Consider the following 26,808-nt stretch of genomic DNA (forward strand, 5'->3'; position numbering starts at 1 on the left):
CTGTAACAAACAGTCTGGGCCATATTTGAAGGAAAATTCCACAATTTCAGGCCCAATAAAATAACTAGAAAACATGGCTAGGTACCCTTTGAAAAACTATTAACCATGATTTTAAAAATAAATTTCTATCTGACTGTTACAACAAACAGACTGACACTTAGCAATGAGTGCTGAATAGCAGAATTAAAAAAAAAATAAATCTATCTTAGGGAGCTGTGTACAGAGGAATGATGATAGTTCAGTTAAGGTACCCAAGTGGGTGCTGTTTCTTTTTATGCTGCATTGGCAGTAAAAGAGAGTGAGCCATTATTTCTACATTTAACACTTGTACATTTTTATTTAGTTAAATCAGCCATTGTACACATTGCAGCTATGTATTGTTAGTGTTGTATTTTTTTTTTTATTTTTTAACTAATACATGCCCTCATAGATATATTCAATTAGTGTTATCACCATGGGAACAAGATGCTGATTCGTCAACTTAAAATTCACTTCTTCTCACAGTATTCAAGTTCTTTGATAACACAGCAAAAAACCAAAATAAGAGGTGAATAACCATTATGTTGTTACACAGAACATCATCTGCACCGCAAATAACACAACAGAAATGCATTTCTTTAGAGCCCCATCCTTGAAGATCATCCTGTGCTGTCTCTGAGAGTAAGAAAGCCATGATGTCTTGTGAAATGTTTCATCATGGGTCTCATTCGGTTTGGCTGCCAAAACTTTTTTTTTTTCCTTCCTTCTTCTTTTCCTGCCTGCCAAAAGCGTTAGCATGGCACCTTGGGTTGTTTTGCCTGCAGGAAGCCAGAACTCCCAAGATGTTTTCATGCTTTTGGCATCACTACCTTAATGAGGAAGTGCCCTTGTTCTGAGCACTGAGTGAGTCATTTGAAAAAAACAAAACAAAACAAAAAACAAACCACCCTATAATTGTAGAAGGCCAGATAAGCTTGGAAAAAGTACTACTCCTAGAGGAGAGGATTTGTTTTGCTCTGGTTTTGAGTATACTATTAAAAAAATCAAATAGCTGTTTAAAAACATTTAGTTTGTGTGTTTGTGTGTGTATGTGTGTATTATATACGCTACAACACTACAGAGCTCCCTCCATTAAATATTAAGCTATAGAACACGCAGAATGTCAGATCTCTATGTTCCCTTTTTTGAAAATAAAAGTGCAGACATGCTATTGTGATTTTCAGAGGGTTGGTTTAGAAATATATATATTACATATATAGATAGATAACAAAATATGAACAGAAACTGGCTTTCAAGGATTGTGAGCACTTTCTCTTTAAAAAACGCTTGATTGGAAGATAAAAACTGCTCGCTCAGTGCTAAGAGGGCTAACAAGCTGACATGACTATAAGAGGGTTTGGTTTTGACCTTCAAATGCCACATGCATGTATCGGATAAGAGGCAATCTTGATAAAACACGGTGAATTAATTATTCTCCTTGTATAGTGGGTAAGTCTTTCTCCCATAGTTATCTACAGTGCAGTGGCCAGCAGGAAGTACCACCAATAAGACAGTGTGGTTTGCTAAGCAGTGATGAAAACAGGAAACTACGGTAGTTATAATTGTTTAATACACCCTGCCACATGTCCAGATCTAAAAGATTTTAATACCGTATGCAAATGTGCCATAGATATAGCTGCTAGCAAGTTGGTTACCTAATTGGGTATTTTTTTCTTTTTCTTCTCTTCTTTTTCTGGAAATCTTTTAAGTGGCTGTCCGAAGGTCTTAGAAGTATTAATGGCCACAGTCAGCTGTTACTTCATGAGAACAGCTGAATTTCCAGGTTTTTAGCCTGACTCTTAGAGCCTTTAACTATAATAGATCCCTAAACTGGAAGTCTTACGGATGCAGTAGATCTGCAGGGCTTCCTCAGTCAGTGTTTGCAGTCGATTGTGTTAACATTATTTTATTAATCGCTGTTCAGCAGTGTCAATAGGCCTTGTAATCCATGATGCTAATTGTAGTCGTAGGCAGTGTGTTTTCTGCAGTCTTGTAAGTCCAAATACTCTTGCTATATACAGTTTACATGTTAACGCCCTCTTTTATGATGCATGTACATAGTCACTTGAAGAGGCCTGTAGATGAAGTTGGCTTGACAAATGCAATTTCATGAAGCTAGTGCAGAAGCAAAGGAACAGCAAGAAGTGGCAATGCTGACAAGTTCCCAGTACAGCACAAAGACGACGATTCGGTGGATAAATCATCCCGAAATGAAGGATGCTATCTTTGGTCACAAATTAGCTTACAGGGTAAAAAAATAACAAAAACCCAAAATCAAATATGGGGTGGGGGGGGAAGAAACAAATTCACTGCATCTGCACAAGTAGAAATGGCAGTGTCTTCCAGTGATGATGTAGGTAATAATGTCTACACCCAGGGAGGATGAATGCTGCGTATGGGATGGACGGTTATGTGGCGGTGTTGAGGGGTGGCAGCTTCTCACTTCGCCTCCTGTTTCCAGTCCTCTTTGCAGAAGTGTCTGAAAAGCTGCTGGAGGTCATGCTGGAGGTCATCCTGTGGTAGTGCTTCTGGTGTGTCTTCCAGCTCTTCTATGTGAACATGTTTTCCATACCGATCCTTCATCACAGTCCTCTTCTGTGTGCTGGCTTTACTTAGTGTTGTCCTAAAACAAAATAAATGAGAACACTGTCTTAAAAAGCCCACGCTTCCTTAAGGTTTTAAAAAATGCTCCTTTTCAGCTGCAGTTTTAAGGCTTTCTCATTTAAAATAACATGAGAAGAACTGCAGCTGGCAGTTTAAGCCAGCTACCGAGGTCAGATATTCATTACGGATTCTGAATACAACACACCACCGCTTTAACTGGCTTTCATAATGTAAACTAATAGCAATTAATCTCTATACGCTGATTAAGCAGTTTTACATGCCCAGCAAAACCATGCTGTAACACACAGACATGCAACATATGTTTAAATTCACACAAGACCTTCCTATTTGCTGTATTTAACTTCAACATACAGAGTTGTCCTGTAAAATAGTAATTTAAGCTGATTAATTTCTTGAGCACTTACTTCTGAACAAGTCTTACTTCTGACAGCCAGCAAAACTCCCTTTGTGATAATGTAGTGTCCTAGACTATCCTGTTAATTACTCTCTTGCCTCATTGGAACCATCTTGCTCTACTAGTCAGAACCTTAAACCTTACCAAGTCCCTTCCAGATTCTAGGCAAATAAATGTAGTTGTCCTAGGATAGCTGGGTGCCTCTTGCTTAGCCTTACCTAGAAGCCCAATTTTTGGTCAGTGTCCTTGAGAGGACCACGGGAAGCTGAGCACACTTGGAAATTCCTGCATGCTCAGCCAGGAATAGCTTGATTTTTATCAGACAGCTGACACTTCCTAGTCTGACCTGAATGACCAAAAGGTCCCTCTGTTAGATGGAGCACGTTGACAAGAATGCGCACCCTTCACCCAAAAGCAGATGCAGCAGGTCTTTGGCTCCCAGGGTGTCCTTGTGACCCCACCCCCCGAACGCTGAACCTGGTATGTGATTTACAGCTTGTTACCCCTACAGACACAGTTTGGGCAGGACGGGCTTTCAAATGCAAACATTGGCTTTACCACCCCAATGGCCACTGCGAAAAGAAAAGATGTGTAAAAGATACCTAGCCTGTAGCAGCCTTGGCGCAAGTTGGGTGCGGGAGGAATGAATACACTTGCTGTACTACAGTAGCTTTTTTTTTTGTCTCCCAAATACTTTCCTATCTGCCCTGCCTCATTCTTCCTAAGGCTCAACTGTCACATGCATATATCTATATATATCTCTATTGCCATATATCCTCTCATCTATTTTGATAATGTTCAGATTATCAAATGATCACAGAGTCAACTGGTATGAAAAAAATATTTTGGAAGTAACCTTGATTAATGTTAACTGTAAATCACGCTGTTATTCTTGCATCGCCTCCTATGAAATCAGCTAGGCAGGGATACCCCTTGGTCTAGCCAGGATGCAGGTAACTCTCTCCACAGCAGCCTTTGTGCGGCACCGTTGGCCGTTTGAGCCCAAAACGGTGTTGGTGACAGACCAGTGCTTTGGCTGCTGCTGAACAGTGCTTACACAGCATCGATTCCTGCTCTTTTCTTCCCCACTGGCCCCCTCAGTCAGTAGGCTGGGGGTGGGCAAGAGATCAGGAGGGCACCCAGCCAGGACAGCTGACCCGAACTGGCCAAAGGGTTATTCCCTACTATATAGAATCCTGCTCAGCAATAAAAACAGGGTAGAGGAAGAAGCTGCGGGGGATTATGTCTTCCAGGGTGATGACTGCTCAGCACCTGTCCGGGTACCGGTCTGCTTGTGGGAGGTGGCAAGTGATTGCCTTTGCATCCCTTGTCTGGTTGTGCTTCCCTCTTTCCTTCAGTTACTAAGCTGTCTTCATTCAATCCATGAGTTTTCTCGCTTTCGCTGTTCCTGTTCTCTCCCCTGTTCCGCCGTGGGCAGGAGGGTTACGCAGCGGCTGCCTGGCGCTTGGCTGCTGGCCAGGGTGAACCCACCACACCCCTATTACCCAGTCTTTTCAAGTGAATGCAGACCTTTCCAGTGCACGTATCATCCCTGCCTGTAACAGAATGTTAGTAGTCATCTTTAGTATTTTTGCAAGTAAAGCTTTAGATGCTGCCAGTGGTTTCACTTCAGACTCGCTTAAATCCACTCTTTTATTATGATTTGTTAATCTGTTACTAGAAACAGTTCGTTGACATGCCAAGCCAAACCTTTTAATAATTGATCCATCCTCTTTCATAATTTCTTTTTCTACTAAAGTGGGGAGTTGGACTTTCGTTTGGTTCCCTGCATAGCTCAAAGCCTTGAATTAAAACATAAAATTAAACCAAACCCTCGGACAGAAGATAATTGCTCTTCATACCTTAGTGCTTTGTATTAATGAAGTTGAATGCTGAGACAATGATGAATAGACAAATAAGAGAAGCATCTGCGTGCCATTTGCATCCTTTCAAATATTCCTCAAAAGTACAGATCAGATACAGTTTCTTGTATAGGATAGTTTCATTTTACTAATACTTGTACTGAAGCATGTCCTGGTACTTTCTTTTCAAGTCTGAAGTAGCCCAGCTGAAGGCCTTGCCATACCATGCTTGCAGAGCTTATCCTTTGTATCTGTCTACGACAGCTGCTACAGCGACCTTTTTCCTGTCACAGAAAATACTCTTTCTCTTATAGCTGTTCCCACGGCCACCTTGAGCTGCCTGTTCTCCGTGCTAGCAGTACAGAGACGGGTGTACACAGAAACGATGGGTGATGCTCCTGAGCCTCGACTGTGCTGAAATGGGAGAAGCAGGGAATGCAGCCTGGCAAGTTTTTCCACAGAATAATCTGCTGTTTCTAATACTTCATAGGAAACAGAAAAAAAGGCAGCATTTTTATTTTCCTTTTTGCTGGATGTGGGTTTGTCTGTGCTATCTTCTGCAGGCTTCTTGATTTACTAAACTGGAAGCTGCTGCAAGCTGGGGAAAAAAGCGTTACTTCCCAAGCCATTTCTTTGAACCTCGACATGACGGTTTTTGCTGCTCGTTTTGTTACTGTCAGGAGAGGGGGATCTGGCTGCAGGGCCTATATTCGGAATGGGAAATTTGGCATCTCAATCTAATAGCTTAGTGCTGCTTGGCTTCCTGCAAGCTGTAATGCCATTGTACAGCAGGAAACACCCAGACCATGACATCGTTGCATCTATGTGTTTATATGGTGTTCTGTCGAATTGAAAAAACAAATCAAGTACTTAAGTTGCATCTAATGACACACAGCTTTTATCCTTTAAGATGGGTTTTACACATGGTATTCAAAGGGACAACACAATGTCTTAGGAGCAAAGTGCTATCAGTTCCTTATAGAAAAAGTTGTATTAATTCAGTATCACTTTTCTATTACTGAAATGTCTAAACTGATCAGAAAAGCATTAAAAAAGGAAAGGTGTTAATTAGCTTGGTAGCTCATTCTTCTTTTCAAGGACAAATACATCAGCTTACCCAGAGAGTAGACTTAACTGTATCAATTTCTAAAATTAGCTCCATGCGTGATAACATATGAATGAACTTTTTCTTTAACAGTAACCACACCCATGATTTCTAACAACTTTACTTAAAGCCTCCATGGGTTTTTTTAGAATCTTAAAATGTTTCATAGCTAATTCTGTAATGGTAGCTTCCTACACCTTTCCCTCCCCAAACACACACTTCGTATAGTAATCCTTTTATAACATGGCTGAGTATAACAACACAGGTTTATACTCAGTAATTGAGTATGATGCTTCACCAACAAAACTTTCAATACAGTAGAATTTGTCCCCAGGTATGTCGCAACACTTGTTTTAGTATTTATATTTAAAAGGCATTTTTACCTCTTCAAAGTCCTCTTTGGCTGATGGAAGATCAGTAGCTAAGCTAGCATCCCCCAGGTGTTTCTCCGTTCTCTCTCCTTGCACCACAGTGGTCTTTATGACTTTGCTGACCTTCCGGCCTTCCACTGGTTCAGACTGGAATGTGGAGGCACTAGGCAAAACAGCAGGTTCAGACAGGGTCACCTGTAAGGTTAGAAAGCAGAAGTATCCTGGATATGAATTACATGATGGATACTAACAAAGCTTTTAGTTACTCTGTCATTCTTAATCACTGCCATAGAGAACAGGAATATAGGAAGCGTCTCACTTTCTATGTGTACGCATCAAAATAGCGAGTGTACATTTTATTGCCTGCTTTACAGCTCCACAATGAGACGTTGCAAGATACACGCCAGTTCAGACAGCAGGAACAGCCCTGGATACTTCATTCTGCTGAGAAGCTTTATGCTGGCAGGGTGAAAACTGTTTCTGGAACCCCAGCGAGCCTCAGGGTACCCGGGACATCATTGCTGCCCTCCACCACACCACAGGCTGCCGTACTGGCTGACCTGCCAAGGCCACTGGAGTTACACCAAGTAACACGTGGACCTCTTGCTGTGAATCCCTGCTGTATTCACACAGGTAGTATGAATTAGTGGTATCAGTCTGTATCTTTATTTTAAGATATTCTTATGAGAGATGAGTCGCACTTGTAAAACCAAGGAACTCTTACAGGAGCAACAGACCAGAATATTAGAATACCATGGGAAAGCCACAAACATGATTTTACTTGGCAAAACAGGAATTTAATGTATATGGGTTCCATATGATAAAGAGTGGCTCTGGTGTGGTCAGCTAACTAAAAAAAAAAATTAATTTGTTTTCTTGTTACCTTACTCCTAGAGGATTAATTCTGATGATTAATTCTGGCAAGAGAAAATGGCAATTACCTTCTTATCATTTCCAACGACCGCTTGTTAAGTGTTGCTTTCAACTGCAGTACTGCTGAAAGCAAGCCCTATTACTAGTTTCTGGCCCTCTGTCACAACCTTAATTTTGCTGATACAAATGTCTGTAGGCCTACATGGTGAATTAAGGCAGGAAAAGATAAGCTGAAAAGCGCTTACCTTTTCTGGTTGTTTTTTCTTTTTAATTACCTGGCTCTACAAACAGTTTGCATGAAAGTAATACTTTTTTTTAGCCTCTTCAAAGCAAAGAACACACCAGTAAGTTAAACCTAATATAACTGTATAGTTTTAGAAGAGCTTAGTTCTAGAATCCTAGAGAACATAAGATAATTTCATTACAACATTCGCTAATTTTCTTATTAGACTAAGAGGTATAATAACAAATACAGATTTGCCATTTATCTATATGTCATCTTAGTACAAAGCCGCTTTCTTTACAAATTTGGTACTTCTCATAAATCACTGAATCTGTATCCTGACTTATTTTCAGAGAAATTTCCCTGCCCACTTTCCCTGTCTTTATTCTGAGGCCTTTCCATCTGCAATAAAACTTTTTAAAGTGTCATTCAAAAGTGCATGTTGTTGGCATGAGTAAGATGTAGTTACTAAGTACGCTGCTGGCATACTGCTGCTTTGTACTGTCGCAAGGGAAGTAGAAGATCTGACCTCTGATTGTTCACTGTCGCTCTTCAGCACAACCCGTTTTACAACTTTGGAATAGCCATCGCCTTCTTCAACACTGACAGGTTTTTGTGGTGTTCCTTGCATTAGGACTTCCTCTTTTTCTGTGCCATCTGGAGAAATGTATCGCCGGATGATCTTTCTAGTGACCTGAAGGAATGAAATGGAGCTTTGTCCCAAAAGAATTAACCAAGAACATATTCCTTCTTATTCTCTGTATAGTATTTTCTACTCAAAGGGCATTTTTTCCTACACAGAAAAACCTTCATAGATGGTTCAGTGTTTTAGCCTTTAACACATATACTCACAAGTACCTGTAGTAAAGCTGCAAGTTGATGCATTCGCCCTCCTTAGGTTACCACACAGCAAAGCTTCCATAAACTTATTTCACAAGTGGGCACAACACAGATATTGGAATGACCCTCTAAAGCAGTAGTTATCATTAGGAAAAGAGGTATAGTATTTTAGACAGAAAACATACTTGACAACTGCTAGAAATAATTTTCAGACTGGCATTTTCAAAAAGGCTTCTGAAGGTAAGAGGTTAGCAGCTTGGCTAGCAAATGCTTAGAACTAGATTCACAGAGGGACTTGGACATCACACTGTAACACGGATGGTACTAACTGCTGCTGAACTAGTGAGCTAGAATTCTCAGAGGGACTTGGACATCACACTAACACGGATGGTACCAACTGCTGCTGAACTAGTGAGCTAGAATTAACCTACTTAAGAGGCTAATCTGGTGCTTAAGCTTTCTAGGCATTGGCAAGCCAAATAAAGAGGAGCAGAAGAGAATTACAGGGTTCAAGAGGAGGTATGTTTCTCAGGAGGATAGGTATGCATCCTTCTGCAGAGGACCTGGAGCTCTACATTTTCGTACGCCTTCCCAGCCCCTTTTGACAAGGTAACGTTAAGCAGTTACTTCCTGCTTTGTCCAAAAGTTTATTTGCTGTGATGCTCAATCACACTGGGTCACCTGTATTTAAGGGTCACAGAGGTGGGGGGTAGTGCCCTCCCAGGCATGGACCTACCCGAAAGAATACAGTCATGCTCACTGTTGCACAACGTGCCCAGGAATATTTGGCTGGGTTGTTTATTTTAATATGAATTGAAATGACTTCCAGAGACAGGCTATCCAGCTGAGGGTCTGTGGTGTTTTCTTGGGAGACAGAAGATGGAGTTTGCCACCCAGCAGAATTCAGCCAAGTCCTAGACCAATTCTCTAAGCACTGAGTTGTCAGATAAAGCAAGGAGCACAACAGTTCCTTCCTCTTCCACTTCCATGCTGTGCAGAATTCACTTTAAGCATTTTCAGACCACGCTTATAATTTTATGAGGTCATCACACAAATAAGGACTTTTAATATTCTTTGTGCCATAAGACCTGAACTGTAGGTACAGATACAGAAATTTAAGAACCTGGTCAGGCACAGCTGAGTGGAGATTTTGAAGATCTAAAGTCTGGACTTAGATGACTCTTGCAGACCCAGCCCTCCATTAGTTTCACTAATAAGAGCAAACATGATCTTCGATAAAATTGTGGTGGTGTGGGGGGGGGTTGGTTTGTTTGGGTTTTTTTTAAAAACTTTTTCTCAGAAATGTGGGTCTATGCAGAATTTTCACTGGCTTTAAGTGGGAAAATTAACAAAATAGGTCATGTTAAGTCATAAACTGTAACGCAGAATAATCTTGCAAATCAAAATAATTCTTCAAACTTTAGAATCTCTCACGAACAGAAATTCTGGTTCCTTCCATGCTCTACTCTTAAAAATCATGCCCCTTCACAAAAGAAAATTGGGTGTGGATGTATTTATCCTTCCTTTTATAGGACAGTAAGAAGCTGGCAAGGGGCATAACTGACAATACCTTCTTTACCACTGTGTGGCCATGTTCATCTGTATATTGCTCTTCTGTGACTGTCTCTGGTGGCATTTCAGGCATACTATCAGCCTGTATGACAAAGAACAAAGTTTTATGAAGCAAGGCCTTCATGTAGGTAACTGTAAATAAGCAATTTTAAAATTGGTTAATTAACTGATTAAAGAATGAAAAAAAATAAAATTGAGAAATGTTAGAAAAAAATTTGTTGTGCAAATAAATACTTAGAAAGGCATGCAAAGAAAAGTTATGCCACAATAGACAGGCAAATATATGTTAGTTGACTGTGTTGTGTATGGGGCTGAGAAGTCTTCATCCTCCTCCTACGGAGGCATCTAACAGAATTTGGAGTTGGGTTAGCAGTGTTACTGTAATCCTCCCTTCAAGAAAAGGTACTGGAATGGCTTATCCAGTGCCCATTATCCAGGAGCGTTCCAGCTTCAGGTGCACGACCAGCCAAGTGGCTGTCTCGGCAGCATGCCCAAAGGTGTTACCAGGGCCCAGTCACGACAGGCTCGTGCAATCGTTAACACTCAGTACCTGAATAATCACCCGCCGACGAATGACCCTGGTAGTGACCATCTCATCCTCGTCCGAGCTGGTCTCCAGCCCACCTAACTCCTCTGCTAACTCCTAGTGGAAGCATGGAAGCAGTGCTCTGTTGTATGGTACTAGCAGTACTTACAGGTTCTGTCTTGTTTTCAATCAAAAACCATCTTCACTTCTGAAAACTTTTGCTTTTAGGTTTTTGCCCTCTTACCTGACTTCAATCTGTGAAACAGTGATGCGGGGAGGGAAGCTTTGGCCACTTGACTATACATTAGCTGTTCATTAGGATACTGAAAAAAGAAGGCTGAATCTTTGTGGTACTAATTCTATAGGATGCCCTTACTGGTCTTAAGGTTGCCAGGGACAAGCCTGAAACTTGTGGCACGACATCATTGCAGGTGGACTAGAGGGTATTACTAATACCAGCTCTGGAATTGATACACATTGCATATGGTTTCTGTATTAATTACACAGAAAATTATGTGAAAGCCTTTCAGTCCTCGATACCAGGAAGCACGTAGTGCAGCATATAGATAGTAGGACTAAACAGTTTTAACTAGAGGACAATGTATCAATAGCCTTAGCACTGGAAAGATCAAGAAAAATTAGTAACAAACGTTGAAGTTCTCTCTCCTGCATAGGGAAGAATTAAAAATGTAAATGAAGAGATCAGAAGGCAAAGAGAAGCTGAAAAGAACTACTTGGGAAGTATCAGCAGTATAAAAGCATAAAGGGGAAAATAAATAAGGGGGGGGGGTTGGTCCTTTTTGGTGGTGCTGGTTGTTGTTTTAATTAAAAAAATGGAGGGGAAAAGAAATATGTTATCTTTGAGGGCAGCCTTTCCTACAGCAGCCATTGTATTGAGTCCTATTGTAGCTAATCTTTCAACATCTGAGTTATCCTATGCATTTTATGTTCCATTTTTTTCTGAGATCCCAGAGGCAGAGCTCTGAAACCCTTCATTCTAGGGGTGGTACATTTGACAACATAAACAGCAAAGAAAGAAGAGCCTGTTTCTAGGTGAACGTCAAAATGGGAAACAATATCTGCTTAAGTAGAACTGTGCTTTCTCTGCTCTGTCTTCATTGATAAAACTAATTTCCTGCCCAATTATGCCTTCTCCTTTTCTTCCACTTAGAACAGGCAAAGCAAGCTGTTTATTCTTAAACCTTTGCCTGCCAAGTAATACAAATTCCCCACTAAAAGCCATATAGTTGCTTTCTTTCATTGCCTCTTGACGTCTTCCTCTGTCCAAACGTTGCAGTAAGGTTCCTGTCTTACACCACCAGTGACCTACCTTGCATTGGTTTTGTTCTTCTCTTGCATCTCCTGTCTCCACTTCTCTTTACTGCCTGCATGCTACATAAACACCATTCTCAGCATTCTGCATCTACATCCTGCTGCCTCTTCTCCATCTCGCTAACTTTGCAGTATGTTCCATGTCATTCTTCATGCTGCTCTGAGCTCGTCTTGCCTTCCTTCATAAGCTTTTAACATTATTACTTTGTCTTTCATTGCATCTGCTTTTCAGCTTTCACTTGTACATGGTTTGTTTCTGCAGCTGTTATTTACACTAATTCTGTCTTGCGTGCATGGACATAACTGGCACAGACCAAAGGACAAATAAGGGTAGCAGAACCAGATTTACAGTCTGGACTATAGGATCTGGGTTTTGCTTCAGCTTTGAAAGCCTCTATGCAAATTACTATAGCTGGCCCGTATAACCACAGAGGAAAGGAGAAAAGACTCAGTTGCAGATGGGGATTAATTTGGCCAATTACAAATATTCACATCTTAAGGAATAAGCAAGACACAAAACTTGTTCTTTTGTGTCAGTTACTTTGAGGCAAAGATGTTATTTACCTTTTCTAAAGATTCCTCTTCATAGCCTCCTCCAAACTTTTCTGTCTGGTCGTCAGTTGACTCCACTATCACTAGACTAGTTCTCCTTGGAGAGAGGTCATCCTGGTGGAGTTGGGGGTCCTCGGGCTCTTGGATGATGGGAGAGTCACCTCTCTGAGCAGGTGATGGGGGCTGTGGGGGTGGCTTTTCTCTCTCTTCCTTTGTCGCACTGAAGTGTGCAGATTTTTCACTTGCTGCTTTTCCAGATACTGGTGCTGTAGACTGCTCTGTTCCTGGAGTTGTGACACTGTGAATTACAGGTTCAAGGGAAGTTACTACCATGGGGTGCTTTCCAGTTTCCATAAATGGAACATTGTGCACTGATTAAATATTGTTGTGTTGTCTGTCTAGCAAAGTCTAGAAATAACTGATACTACCTGGCAGGAACTACAGAGCAATCTGGCTAGGGATCCCTCTCATCTTCCCGACCCAAGAAAAATCTCAAATGGCTGTCCAAACATTGCACCCAATTCCGCAAAACTTGGTCTTTCTAAAGGATTTATGTGAGCTTTGCTGTCGCTTGTGCCCTCGCAAATCTACATATTGCTTATTATTTTGGGGGGGTGAAGACTGGATCACAATAGATGGATGTGAAGCAACTACTACGTTAATTACAAGCTATACAGCTGCAGGTGAGGAGACACCAACTTTTATGTAGAATTCTGGAGCCTTACCAAACAGAAATTTAGTAGAGAATCTTTTTTTTGTTTGTAATGTTATTTTCACTGTTGAACATTGCTATGATTTAATTGCTGCCGCAAGTTATTTAAACATATTATTACATATGTTACTATGTAACATATATAAATGTAATACATATATTAAAGCATATGTACATGCAGTATTTTTCTGATGAATATGGGTGAATAGTAGTGACTTCAGATATTAAGCTAACTCATCTGAGTTTTATCAAGTAAACTTAGAACCCTGATGCTAGCTGGAAAAGGTCACTTCTGATTTGCACTAATTGTGAAAACATTACCTGCTTCATCACCTAGAATCCTCTTTTGAGGTGGACTTTTCTCAAGTATATCAGTAAAAAGAAAAAAAGACAACCATATCAAAACTGGTGGAATTACAGCCTGAAAAATAGTGAGCCTGCAAAAATTAAATCTTCCATTTCTAAAACTTCTGAGGTGCTTCGGAGCTAGCATCTACATGCTTGCTTTTTCTTCCCCTCTCATCCTCAAAATTAACTGAGCAAATGGTTAAATTCTAATAATTTTGAGTCCAGATTCCTTTCTCCATAACCTATCCCATGAGTAGATAACAGTAACAGAGTAACTTGCACGTATATGTTTTTTTCCTGATACAAGTTGGATTTTGACAGTTTGTTGTGCTCCCCCAACTACTGCCCTTGAAACAATTGTGCTCTAAAGTAAGAAAAGATTTCATTGTAGTAGAAGTTAAACAGTATTGATCCAGCCTTTTTTCTGATTCACTAGGCTTTACCAGTTATTGTATATTCCTCTTAGTATGGGTTCCTTATGAGCTATTTAAATCTAGCCCAATTTTCCTCCTAGTTCAAACTAGACTTGAAGTGTAGTGATACTCCCCTGTCATCATTACTGTCATTTAGTATTGGCAATATTGTCTCAAATATATTCTCTATTCCTCAGAAACATTCATTTCCTCATGCAAAACATTAGGAAGCATTGGTATTTTTGCCTATCAGTGCAACATAAGTCCTCTACCTTAGATGCTGTTTTCTGTCTCCCACACTCTCTCCTGGGTGTAAAGCGTATCTTGAGCAAAAGAATCCCCAAAAGACCATTTGCTGGACTCGGCTGTGCTTTGACTGTTCGGAGCTGCATCTCCACATCAAAGCTAATCACTCCCAGGAAAATCACTTCTTTGGAAGGGGATCCTTCGTATTTCACTAGCCTATGAATACCTGAATCAACCCTTCCTGGAGTTCTCAGCATGGGCACATGATTAGGGATGGTGGGAAGAAAGAAAGATGATCCTTTCCTTTCAAGTTCCTTTCCAAATGAAACCAACCCCACTGACACAGCCCCAAATCAGAATTCAAGGCTTTGCTGTACAGGTCTTCTAAATCTATACTTTTATCATGTGGTGTTTCCTTAAGTACTTTTGTCTGGTCTGTATAAAACCCTGTGTCTGTTCCTTTGGCAATCTGAAATTTACTTCTAAAAATCTAATTCCTAATACGTGGTTATGAGTTTTGTAAGTAACGATTAAGTTGGAAAGTTTTTACCTCAGCTGAAGAAGCTGTCCTGAAGTTGAAGAAAGGCCCCTCTACTGTTAATTCCATTAAGTTTAACATTACTTGCCATCTAACATATGGAAAAAGTATGCAGTTTGCCAAAAGCCCCACCTCTACATTATCTCTCTTTTCTTTCCTATGTACTAGACTAGATTATTGCTTTGTGCTCACAGTGACGAACTGACTTTTTCTCCTTCTCCTTAAGGCTTCCTCCACGTAGATTAAAAAGTCAAACCTGCAGTAGGAGCTAATGAACTGGTGCGCACCATTGGAGGAAAATTCTAGTGAGTTCACATGCTTCAAAGAAAACTGGAAAATCCTCTTATTACAAGAGAAGAGATAATCTGTTCCACGTAGGTTTCATTCTGGTCTTCCGACACTTACAAATATTCATGTTGTGAAGCAGATGGTTTTTCTGGCACATCTTGGGGTTTCCCTGAGAATTCAGCTTCTACTTGGTCCTTATGTGCTTGTCTCAGGAGTTCGGCCATTGATACTTCTGCCTCACTCCTGGGAGTACTGTCCTGAAAAGGAGAATAACTGACGGACACATCTTCCTCAGAGACAATAGGAGGGTGTTCAGTTGGCTCACTGTCTTTAGATATTCTGTGTTGTTCTTCTTGCTTATGTCTTGAACTGTACAGTTCCTCTTGCAGTGCAGAAAACCCTTTAAAAAACAGAGATGAGAAATGTCATTACAAGTCTTACTAGAATGCAGGAAGTCCTTTTCATTCTCCATGTGTATTTAAAATCCCGGGATGGAACACATTACCTGAAATTTTTAGACATCTTGAGTGGGAGAGGGCATAACCTCTCCGAGTAGCTGAAGGAACAGTGAATTACCACTACTATTGCCGAATAATGAATCTTGACAGTAGCAGGCAAAATAAAATTGACCCAGGAATTTACCTAGAGTAATTAATCATGATACCCTCAAAGTATGAAAGAATAATCACAACAGGTTTTTTTCCAGCAGATTAGGATAGGTTTTAGGGACTTTCCCCCCCATCCATTGTTTATCTGCCTATGTAAAAAATAACTACACAAGTATGAACAAAGAAATTCATACAGGACTAGATGCAAGAATTAGCTAAGTTATGTGCTTCAAAGCATATAAACACATCCACCCATCCCCAACCACTAATATCAAAGCAAGAGCTCTCATGCTGCAAAAAAAAATATAAAATAGCATATGCATTTCTGTTCCACAGGCTGCAAGTCACAAGCTTGGGCTTTTGTTTTTCCTTACTAGCCACATTCCCTAGGAACCTAGTGAACTCTGAAGAACAGCTTGGGGGAAGACATAACTGCTTGTACTGAATTTGAGTTGGACATGGAAGTTAAGGTTCTAAAACTAATCAGTTGTGATATTAGAATGCTAATTATAACAAACAACCTTCTATTCCTACATTCTCTTAAAGATGGGACGTTTGCAGCTGTCTAACAGTTTACTGAGCTACTAGTTCAGTATTAAGTTAAGGAGGTAAAAGTATCACTTCCAAAGAAGAGAGTTTTATTTCACATAATTTGGAGGTATTTCTTTAGTTTACAACCATTGATCTAATTTACTGAACTTTGAAATTTAAGAAATGCAACAGCATCACAGCAGAATTACAATATCCTGGATACTTGAATCCAAAAGTTTTTCCAAAGCATGGAGTAGTTTTCCTTTTACAAATCTTGGTCATATCCTAATGCAACCTTCTTAACTTTCATTAAAGTATAAGCAAAAAAACCCCAACAAACTGGGCGTAACCATTTGCAGTACTTTCTGACAACATTCCTTTATTTGCTTTAAAAGAATCAGCTAATGCAGAGATCTTATACCTGGTGAAATGGTGACCTGTGTGATGTCGTGCTTGCATTCACCCATATTATCTGTGCTTTCAAAATGAGATTCTAGCACTCAGTCATAAGACTGAACAGATTATCCTAGTCAAACATTTCAGAACAGAAGCTGGTGCTTAGGTGAGATAACCTGGGCAGTCTGGATCAGGAGACGTTTACCTTCACTATGGTCCAATCCTATGGTTTGTTCAATTTCTGCGTACGTGCGAGTGCTGTGGACCTGCATGGAGTCTATGCCGCTGGTCTCCATTAGGTGAACAATATCCATTCGGTTGATTTTTGTGAGACATTGGGTAAGATTTGTATCTGTGGCATTAGAACAACACCATGTAGCTGAGTTAAGAATTTCACATGCTCTCTCCCTTCTGTTTGTCATATGAAGGACATATATAGGATACGGAGCAATATAATATCATATATAAAATACAGATGCATTTAGAAGCATTGCTATGTAAAATCTAAAATTCACTGAAGGGCTGCCTATAAAAATTACCACTCATTTTCTTTTTTCCTTTAACAAATTTGTTTCATTTTCCCCAAATATTTTTCAATTTAGGAAAAAGAGGCCTCAGTGTTTTTCCACTCTTTTTTTGCTGTAAGACATTCTGCCTTGCCCTCAAATGAACAAGATTAAACTATTTCTCTGAGAATCCTATGATATGCCATATTATACAGAGAAGCTTCAAAATAATTAAGTACACTCTATGGTCATTCTTTCCATAGCCTACATTTTACCCAGATTTTCTTTTTGTGATTATAACACACATCTGTCACCTCAGCTAGCAAATTGGAGACCGTTACATGTACTATAACTGGAAACGAACCTGTTGCATGTTTCCCATCCCTTTCAAGCCAGTATTTGAGGAGTGCATGGCTCTGGTCTTGAAGTGAATTAGGATTTTCAATTCGGATCTGGTGAATTTGCTCTTCTGTGAAATCCAGTTCTCTTGCTAGCTCTGAAAAAGAAATCCATCTCTGTGAAGATCTCTTTTTCTTTTTCCCTGCCTTACATCTATTTTATAGTTGTCAGTAGCAAAGCGGATTGCAGACTTTTCTGAAACCAAATTCTCTTTGCTTCTATGTGCCTTGTATTATATTTAGAGACATTGTTCAACAGTAAGTTCATGACAAGGACAGAAATGCGTTATACCTAGAAGTGATAGGTCTGTGTGAGCTTTTCTTTTTTGTGTCTAGCATTCCCAGTTCTCAGAGGCACAACATGGCTGACAAAATTTAGCAGTGACAAACGATCAAATAGAGTGCAGTTGCAGAAATAGCACATGAGGAGATAAAAACATTGCTAGCTATGGAGCACCATGCTCAGCAGATTCTATCCTCTGAAATGTTGAATATTTCAGAAACTTTAATCAAAATCTGGTAAAAGGATTCATTTTAAGTAATAGCATTAAATTAAATTATAGCATTAAAGCATAATACTACTACTCCCCTGGACTTTTTTCATTTAAAGAAAGGTAAATGTCTATGAATTACAGTTGAAAACAAAAAACTGAAAACGTGAAACTAAGAATAACTGATGTCTTTCTGATGTAGCATAGGCTCAGACTGAAATCCAGAAGAGAGGTATGGTTTAATAGTCCGTAACATCTTTATTGTATCCAGAACAAGAAGCAGCTTTCTGCTATCGCCAAATTAGGATGCAACTGTTGAAACGGGTCACCAAATTAGTTAAAGCCACGGAGAATTTGTGAGATTTCTAGTGTTATTCCTGGTCTCAGATTTCTGCTTCTTTCACAAAGAAGGATTCATATTCTAATCCATTGTCATTATTGCTGTAGTGGCATGGACTTGATTTTGGAGGGTGTCATGTTTTAACGGGGTTGAGGGAACCCTAACCCCAAACCCCAGCTAACCTTATTTCCAGGCCAGCTTGTAAACTGGTACAACTGTAGACTTCAACAGATAGCACAGTAACTACACATTAGATTGAAATACTAGGTAGTCAAATAAGTTTGAACAAAAAACAACCACTATTTTATCCCCCAAAGTAACATCTGACACAGTAATCTTTACTATAATCAATCTTTACCATAATATAAGGCAGGAACATTTATGCAGGTGTATTACCCTGCCCTCTCTAAAATGCTATGAAACATTACTGACTATTTTGATGAGCATCCATTTTTTTTATAGTTTTGTTTTCAGAACTGTCTATTCATTTACATACGATTTGCAGCAGGTTCCTAATCTGTTACATTGCACAGGTCCCAGTTCTGATTTCAAGATAACCCCTGTTGGGATGAGTGACATATGCTCCCAGTCTTCTTTATGGGTTGAAATAGAAGACAGGAAAGGAAGAGGCGAGCAACATATGCAAAATATCGCTGGTACTTTTGCTTATACTCTGAAGACGCTTATAAAAACAGTATAGAGGACAGTCTTCATTACCAAGGAGTCAACATTTTTTCTCTGGTATACAACTCTTCTTTAACTCCTAGAGCCTTGCTTATTTTCCAGAGTGTGGTACTGCTCTAGGGATAGATACAAAAAAGTGTAGACCTGATTTAACTTTTTTTTGCAGCAATTTTTTGTTGGATTGCACCGTTTGACACAGCACTGAAATTTCTGCACAGCTTTTTCTTTGTAAAGACTTCTGAGCTGATTTTCAGTGACAGTCATCTGCATTTCATTTTGTGTTATGTTCACTTGTCCCCAGTAATGTCTCAGATCTATTAAATCCATAATATTAAAGTGATTGTTACAAATAGGTCCCTTTTTATCCCTTTTTCCTCAGCGCAGTTCTGTAGAAAAGAAGCTGATGTCGTTTGTCCCTATAATGGCCTTCCAGCTCAGGAGTTCCAGATGACGTTTAATCATGTATTCATTTATCTTCTAGCCAGAGTTGCTGCATTTTGCAAGCAAAAGTAGGGTAACATATGCCAGGTCTTTGTCACTCTCTCGTCCTAGGAGTTTTCCCTCTGGAGATGCCACATTAAGTGCAGAGGCCAAGTTCTTACCTAATAGGCTGTAGGAATCTTAGTCACCAGAAGACAGTAAGCTACTGAAATATTTCTATAAAACTTCTTTGGATAATCAGGAAATCATTGGAATGAAACATGAAAAAAGAGAGGAATGCTCCCCTCCGTTCTGTCTGGAGTAGATGACATGCATTTTACCTGTCCAGCTGAATCCAAGGTGATCAGCAATGTGGGCCAGTCTTTCCTCTGTCCTTTCCTGATCATCCTGTTGATCTAGAGGTCAAAGAGAGCCACAAGTTGCCTTTTACAAGTTAAAAACCATTTTCATAGGCGATAGAGCCCAAGAAGGGAAAGTGCTTTTTTTTCCCTAACTGCTGTAATCTGAATGCGGACAGGCTGTTACAACTGGGTAACTAAAGTGAGGACTGTAAACCCCCAGGTTAGGAAAAAAAAAAAAGCGCTTGATTTTTCAAAAAACACAGGAGACTCTACATTTTCCATGAAAATCAGGCTTTCATGTGAAAATCTAAACAAGGACTGAAGTGCCTACTGTGCCTATTCTGGCCAAGCATTTTATTCTAAAACTTCATTCTAACATTAAATTGAAGACTTTAACTAAGTCAAGAGCCATAATTTTCCATGCCTCCTTAGTAAATGCCAAGGCTGCAAATCTCATCTGGACTGGTGCTTCTAATGATGTTCTTTCTCTTGTAGGGGAAGTTTTGTTCAAACAGTCCATATGGCACTTTGTATTATAGTTTGTATTTGAGATAGTTAATTTAAGTGTCTTTGACCCTTTCAGCTAGAGAGTGATACAAAATAGAACGAAGGCAAGGAAAAATCAGATGTTCATTCGCCAGTCTTCATTTATTTTGGTAACTGTGAGACTGACTGTTAATCCCATCCTCAAAGCTAATTTGAGGATGGCCGAATGAGTTTTGATTTTCCCTGAATGCACACATGGATTGCAATATCTCAGATTCAGAAAACTGCTTAGGGTTAATGATATATGCATGTTTCATTTTAGCTACTGGATTTCCATCGTGGCTACTCAGCAGTAGTACACAAGTAGGTGAGAGGAAAAGCCAAACACCAGAAAACTTGTACTAATGTTACTGGTGACCCAGAATTTTCTTGAGACACAGATCATCAAAAAAAGGAACATGAAAAACTTGATTGCTTAAAACTTCTGCAGATTTCTTTGTGTAACAACTCAAAAGAAAATTAATTTGCCCATCTCAGTTTCAATCAATGCCCAAATATTTCATTATTAGTAAAAATTAATAGTTAGGAATAGGGCCAGGGAAAGCCAAAAGCCAAAATGTGCATGACCTGAGCCATCAGCTTAATGGTAAAACAATACATATTTTTAGAAGTGTTTTTGTTTATTAAGGTAACACTTCCCATAAGCATTCATGGTTTGCAATCTTGAGATTGTTTCACAGACACGAAAAATACAGACACAACACAAAAAACCAAACACAGCTCACAGGGGAACAAAATACACAACCAACCACCAAAAGCTTAAAAGAAAATGCCACAGGTTACACTTGTATACAAACATACATACGCACACACACACACCCCAAAGAAAACAAACAAACAAAAAACAACCAAAAAGTTTAATTCATGACATGCGTCGCACAGGGAATCCCAGTCGTTGGCAAATACCTTCAGCATGGTCATGGACATTTTCATCAGGGATACGTTCAATCTGAGTCTCTACGGACTCATCCCAAATGGGTCTGGTGTCAAAGATGTCTTCAGGAACTGACTGCTGAGTCTCACTGGATGGCACATTTTCAATAACTGAAACTTCTAGGGCACTACTGCTTTCATCATCTGAAACTAATTCTTGTTCTCTCTCTGACTGCGTGAGTCTTTCCACTAATTTAGAAGCTTCATCGCTAATTTCTTCAAAGAATTCTATGGAGTTTTTGTAAAGGTCAAAAAAATGTTCCTTACTTTCTTTTGTGGGACTAAAAGCACTGCGGGAGGCTGTAGTGCTTCTGCTTTTAACTGGCAACCGTGATGAAAAGACCTTGGGTCTTGCTGTTGCTGCCTCATCTGAGTCTAGCTCAAGCTGCATCTCTCTCTCCCTCTCCTTGGTCTCTGCTTCTGCCTCAGCATAACTCCTAGCTTTTATTGAACGTATAGTCTTTGGGTCCATGGGAATACTTGCATCGGATTCAGATTTACTTCGGTTATCTTGTTTCATAGGTAGTTTGCTTGTCATGTCAAGAGCTTTGGGTGACTCTGGCTTGCGGACGGATGTGTCTGTGTATGTGTATTGTTGTTCAGCTTTTTGGAAAGCTGCTTTGACAGGAATTTTAGACTTTGGTTTTGCTTGGTCATCTCTTCCTTCACACTGCAAACTGTCTAGGAAGACGTCTGTGGGAAGGTTCTCATTTTCTGATTGTTGCAAGGATTGCGATGCAGCAGCAGCTGTTCTTACAGGAATTTTGGATTTGCTTTCACAAGAAGGCACTCTCTCCATTAGAGCAGTGGGGATTTCAATCACAGATCTCTGTTCCTCTGGTGAAGAGTCTGGGGACTCATCACCCTGTTCAGAACAAACTGATCTAGTGACTTGGGAAAAATCTAACTCGTCTTCTACTACAGACTGCTCAGGAGAGATAGGGCAAGGCACCTGACTGCTATCATCAACCATGTCAGCCTCCATTCTGGAGAGGGGCTCAGCTTCAGAGGCAGCAGTTTCTCTCTTTGGTGATTTTGAAGAAGCTGAAATACCCATTTTAATCGGAATTCTGGATTTAAGATCTGCTTTTGTGGTGCCTGTGCTGACACCTTCACCCATCATTTCTTCTGATTTATCACTAGACTCAGATGCTGGGGGCGAATATGTCGATGTATCTTTTTCTTGTATATCTGAGTCCTCTGATTCTGAAGGTGAAAATGGATCTGGTGAACTCTTCAGCTTAGAAGATTCTACCTCTGCTGCTTCTTTCACTTCTTCAGATAAAGAAACTTCTTCCTGAGACTGCTGCCCCATTTGGAAGAAGTGAAAGCTTTCATCTGGATAGTTCCTTTTGGTCATGTCAATGGCTCCACTTCTAGTCATTTCAAACAACTTTCCTTCCTGAAAAAGAAAAGGATTCTGTTCACTAAGTGGTGTCCCTTCTTCAGTGGGTGTTCTGGCCGGTGTTGTATCAGGTGTTGTGCCTTGTGATCGCCTGTCTACCATCAACCCAAATATCTTTTGTTCCTCTTCTTTCACTCGAGCTTCAAAAGCTTCATCATCTTCACGTATTTCACTCCACATGTCAGAATCCACATCAGTTTTAGTGATGACAACCTGACTGATCAATTTCTCCGTTTCATCTCTTACATCCTCAAGGGCAGATTCACCTAATTTTGTGGAATCTGATGCTGAAGACCCCTGTGACATTTTCTGAAATGCATCCGCTGGTTTTGGCTCTATTTCCATATATACTTTTTCTGAAGAGTGATATTCACTACCTGTGTCTCTGCTAAGTAAAGCTTCACCAGTCTGAACTTTTCCTTCTTCAATGGAATAGTTTTCCCTAGATAGCAGACTTCTACCAGACCCTACCTTACTTTCAGAGTCAGTAAAGAAATGTTCAGAAGACACATTTTCATAAGGGCTTACTATATAAGGAGCACTACTTTCGGCAGCATCTGCTACACAACTTGCAAGTTCCCCTGTTTCAGTGATAAGGGATGAAGACTCTGGTAAGTGTTCCTCAGCATGAGCATCTCTTTGAGGTGTTTCAAAATTGGTATCTGCTTTTCCCAAATCACTTCCCAAAGCAGAATGGCCAGTGGTATCGTCTTCAGCCAGTTTGCCATCTTGTGGTCCAGAGTACTCAGCGGTACTGTGTCCACAAGAACTATCACCTGCTTTCTCAGGCACAGCTCCTGTAGAAATGAGATCTGTGTGTGTTAACAGTGCAGGGGTTTCGACATCTTTTTCAGTGGTATCATATTGCTGTAGTGTTAATGAAGCCTCAACATGAACTCCTTTTTGAGAATTGTCACCAGTGGAAGGACACAGAGAACCCCCAGATTGTGTGACCAGGGCACTGGGACTAACTGCCTCACTGCCATCTGTACTATCACATTTTGATTCATCAGCTTCTGCTGATACACAGCCATCAGAATGACAAGTGCCTGGGTCTCTTGTGGAAGCCTTACAGCTGCCCCCAAGGATAAGTGGTTCCTCTTTGTCGCCTTCTGTTGGCTTATCCTGTTCTGCTTTCACTGCACCTGTCCTGATAGAGCATTGTTTTGAATCAATGGGTTGAAAACCTGCTTCGTCGGGGCTAGGACTGGAGTCAATACTGGATGGTAATGGTGAGGGAGGCTGCACTCGGATCACAGGCTCCATTAAGAGGCCTGAGTCGGCTTCTCTTTTCAGCTGAGTCAATTCCGGCTCACTTTCTGAAGAGGAAGAACTTTTTCTAGGTTCAGCTGCAGACATCACCACTGTAGGTATCTCTCTTTCTTCTGCAGCTGTCGACTCTGGTTCTTCAGCTTCACATACAGAAGAGTCATCCTGCTTACAATCCTTTTTGTAATCTCTCTTCTGTTTTGCTTCTTGTTCTAATTCATCAAACATTTTGATTTTGGTCACCATTTTAAACATCTCCTCTTCAGGGGTGAATCTCTTCTTTGGTTCACTTTCTGAATCATCCTCTGGTTCTTCACTGACTTCAGGGATCGCGGCCGACTTTGGTATGTTTGACAGTGCCTGTGAGTCTGCTGTTTTAGGTGTGATTTCGTAGCTAATTTCTTCAGAACTAGGAGTTTCAGGTGAAAGAGGGCTTTTCCCTGAACTCTCCATGAGGGATGTTTGCTCTAGGCTGTCATCATCAGCACTTCCCTCAGGGTCACGGAGTATCCTGGAACGCACCGATGCCAGCTCCGGGCAGGTTTCTCCTTTGCTAAGAACAGACTGAAGAGGACCCTGCCCCAAAATACCAGCCTTCACTGTTTGTTCTACAGGGCTACTTTCAAGGGAATCACAGCAGGGAGACTCTTTCATAGGACTGGGCTCCAAAGAATCAGGCGTTTTGTGTGATGAGTTATCTTCTAGCACTGGGCTTGCTTCCAGTGAGTCTTTATGACTTAGAGCCAAAGAGTCATCTGCAACTGGGCTAAAGCTTTCACTATCATGGCTAGCAAGTGAAAGTTCCAATTTCTGGGGACTTCTAACCGCAACACGGCGTTCACACGTTATATCTTTTTCTTTCTCTAAAGCAGTGTCATGTGTTTCAGAAGACTCAGTTAAATGTGCAGTGGTTCTGGATTCTTTATCCCTGCTAATATCTTTGATAATGGAAGCTGAGCTACTTTCTTTAAGCTTATCAGCCTCTACTTCAGAGGCTGTAGGTACAAGCTCTTCTGATACATGGTCAGAATGAGACTTAGTAGTCTCAGTAACAGCATCTAGCTGTCTTTCAGTAATACCTTTTTCATCTTCCTTTGGAGAGAGTTCCTTCGGAGAACATGTTTCTGCTGTTGTATGTGCTCTAGCTGCTCCTTTAGCTTCTTCAATTTGCCCATCAGTTTTCTTTGGTGAGAATGAAAGGCTTTCAGGGCTTGTTTCTGGAGTCTCTGCCAGACCCTCATGCTTATAACTTTCCTCAGAGCTGATCTGAGGGGTTGCGTCAAGTAGGCTACCTGGAGAGTCAGCCACACCTTCGTGTTTAAGGCTCTCTGAGCTCCCATCAAAAGCAGCACTTTGCAGAGAAAGAGCAGGAAGGAATCCATCTTTCACATACTCTGTGGGAAAAGCGACACTGAAGGGACTGGTCAGTACTTGCTCCAAGTTAAGCTCTCCCTCCTCTGAAACTGACAGGTGTCGGAACTGTTGGTACTTGTCGTTGTCCTCCAGTTCTTCTTTAATGACTTCAGAAAAGTCTGTTGAGGTTTTTCGGTCAGGGCTGATCTGGAAGTCAGTATCTCCTTGGTCATCAGAAGTCGGGCCCTTCACAACCGCTGTATCTTTGGCATTTTCGTCATCAAATACTGGAGGGAGAGGTTCGGCTGGCTTTTTGCGGCTCTGCTCTTTCACCTGGTCTTTACCTACAGCTTTCTTGGTAATTTCGACAGTGGAAATTTGCATTTTTCCTTTTTTGGATTGTGGCTCTTTCTCTGCTTTTACTATTGTGCTTTGTTTGTCCTTCTGTTTGTCTGTCTTGTGGCTTGACACTCGCCTCGTTTCGCTTTGTGAAGAAATTGTTTTTCTCCGGGTTGTTTCCTTCTCAGGGAGCTGTTGCTTCTGTTTGACAGATTTGTGCTCAAACAGTCCAGATATATTCTTGGATGGGTCTTGACCCGACTGGAAGGCTTTCATCAGTTCACGAACTGACATGGTCTCTTCAAGTCTTTCTGTCTTAGAAGAAGGTGAAACAGGCGGTTGCGCTTTGTGTGCTACCGGTTTTTTGACTTGTACTGGTCTTTTAGAAGCCTTTTCAGCAGTGCCTTCTCTTGTTTGAATTCTGACAGGTAGTTTAGACCGTATTTTTTGTTCATCTTCCACTCGTTTTTGAAGAGCTTTAACTTTATCTTTTATCGAGCCAATAGGAGTTTCCTCTATAACAGGGGACACAGCTTTAGCCTCAGGAGCAGCTGTCAGTGTTAAGCCAGGTTCCTCACCTAGTGACTCATCCGAAGTGAGCTTCGTTAGTCCTGCTTGTTCTTCACTGCCGTGCACCTTGCCTTCCTTTAGCTTTTGCTTGTCTCTTAATTTTGTCCTAACTGGCTTTTTAATTTCTAAGGCTGGCTTCTGTTGCTCCTGCGGACTGAGTGTGTCAGCTGTTGGAGATTCTTGCCCTCCTTTTTCAGAATGCCTGCTTATTACCACAGCTTCAAATCTCTCTTCTACTAAGTCTTCTTGTAAGGCTTGTGGCTGTACCTCATGAAGAGAAATGTATGTTTCTAAATCCTCTGTAAGGTAATTGACCATTCCTGTCATGTCTGGCTTCTCCGTTTTTGTTGTCCCTTTGTCTAGCCTGACTTCTACACAGGTAGGTTCCGTGACTTCTAAAGGAGCATTTCTTCTGGCCTCTTCAATTTCTTCGTCACTGACAATGACCCATTCCTCTTCTGCAAGTTCTTGCTTGGAAAGGGACTTCTGTAAAACATGTTCTTCTCTGGTATAGGATCCACCTCTCAGAATTTCATTTACTTTTTCTAAGTCTTCTTTCACTCTCTCAACTATTTCAAAAGGCTCTCCTGGCTCTTCTTCAGTGGGTTTTCCAAGATCTTTCACTTTAATGGAGCCTGATTTCTCGGAAGGGTCAGTTGTCAAGATGGCAGTCATTTTGATCAAATCTTGTTTCATCTCAGAAACTTCAGACAACAGGTCTGGACTGGCTAGTACAGGGACTTCATTAACCAGATGGCTTTTCAGGATAGATGTTTCTGTAGATTCTGTCTCGTCATCTTTGATGTGAATGAAAAACAT

General features: G+C 40.6%; 1 protein-coding gene across 1 annotated transcript; it reads right to left on the reverse strand.

Moving 5' to 3' along the window:
• Positions 1–1,706: 1,706 nt before the first annotated feature.
• Positions 1,707–26,808, reverse strand: LOC104156363 (ankyrin-2-like). Its single transcript, XM_009695479.1, has 12 exons — positions 21,027–26,808; positions 19,554–19,628; positions 17,244–17,375; positions 16,579–16,725; positions 14,956–15,238; positions 12,306–12,591; positions 10,434–10,526; positions 9,882–9,965; positions 8,001–8,165; positions 6,388–6,570; positions 4,748–4,839; positions 1,707–2,641 (listed from the first exon to the last, which is right to left on the reverse strand). Exons 1-12 carry the CDS (start codon positions 26,806–26,808, stop codon positions 2,458–2,460), a joined length of 7,506 nt encoding a protein of 2,501 aa, XP_009693781.1. The 3' UTR covers positions 1,707–2,457.

Source organism: Cariama cristata, unplaced genomic scaffold, assembly GCF_000690535.1.
Source record: "Cariama cristata isolate BGI_N322 unplaced genomic scaffold, ASM69053v1 scaffold1602, whole genome shotgun sequence".
In the NCBI taxonomy this organism is placed as follows: Eukaryota; Metazoa; Chordata; class Aves; order Cariamiformes; family Cariamidae; genus Cariama; species Cariama cristata.

Excerpts from the sequence above, each read along its gene's own strand:
- LOC104156363 (XM_009695479.1), bottom strand. The coding sequence starts at position 26,808 with ATGTTTTTCATTCACATCAAAGATGACGAGACAGAATCTACAGAAACA. Across the intron at positions 15,239-16,578 it reads AGGATTGGACCATAGTGAAG|GGTTTTCTGCACTGCAAGAG; the intron begins GTAAACGTCTCC and ends TGTTTTTTAAAG. Across the intron at positions 6,571-8,000 it reads GCGACAGTGAACAATCAGAG|GTGACCCTGTCTGAACCTGC; the intron begins GTCAGATCTTCT and ends CTAACCTTACAG.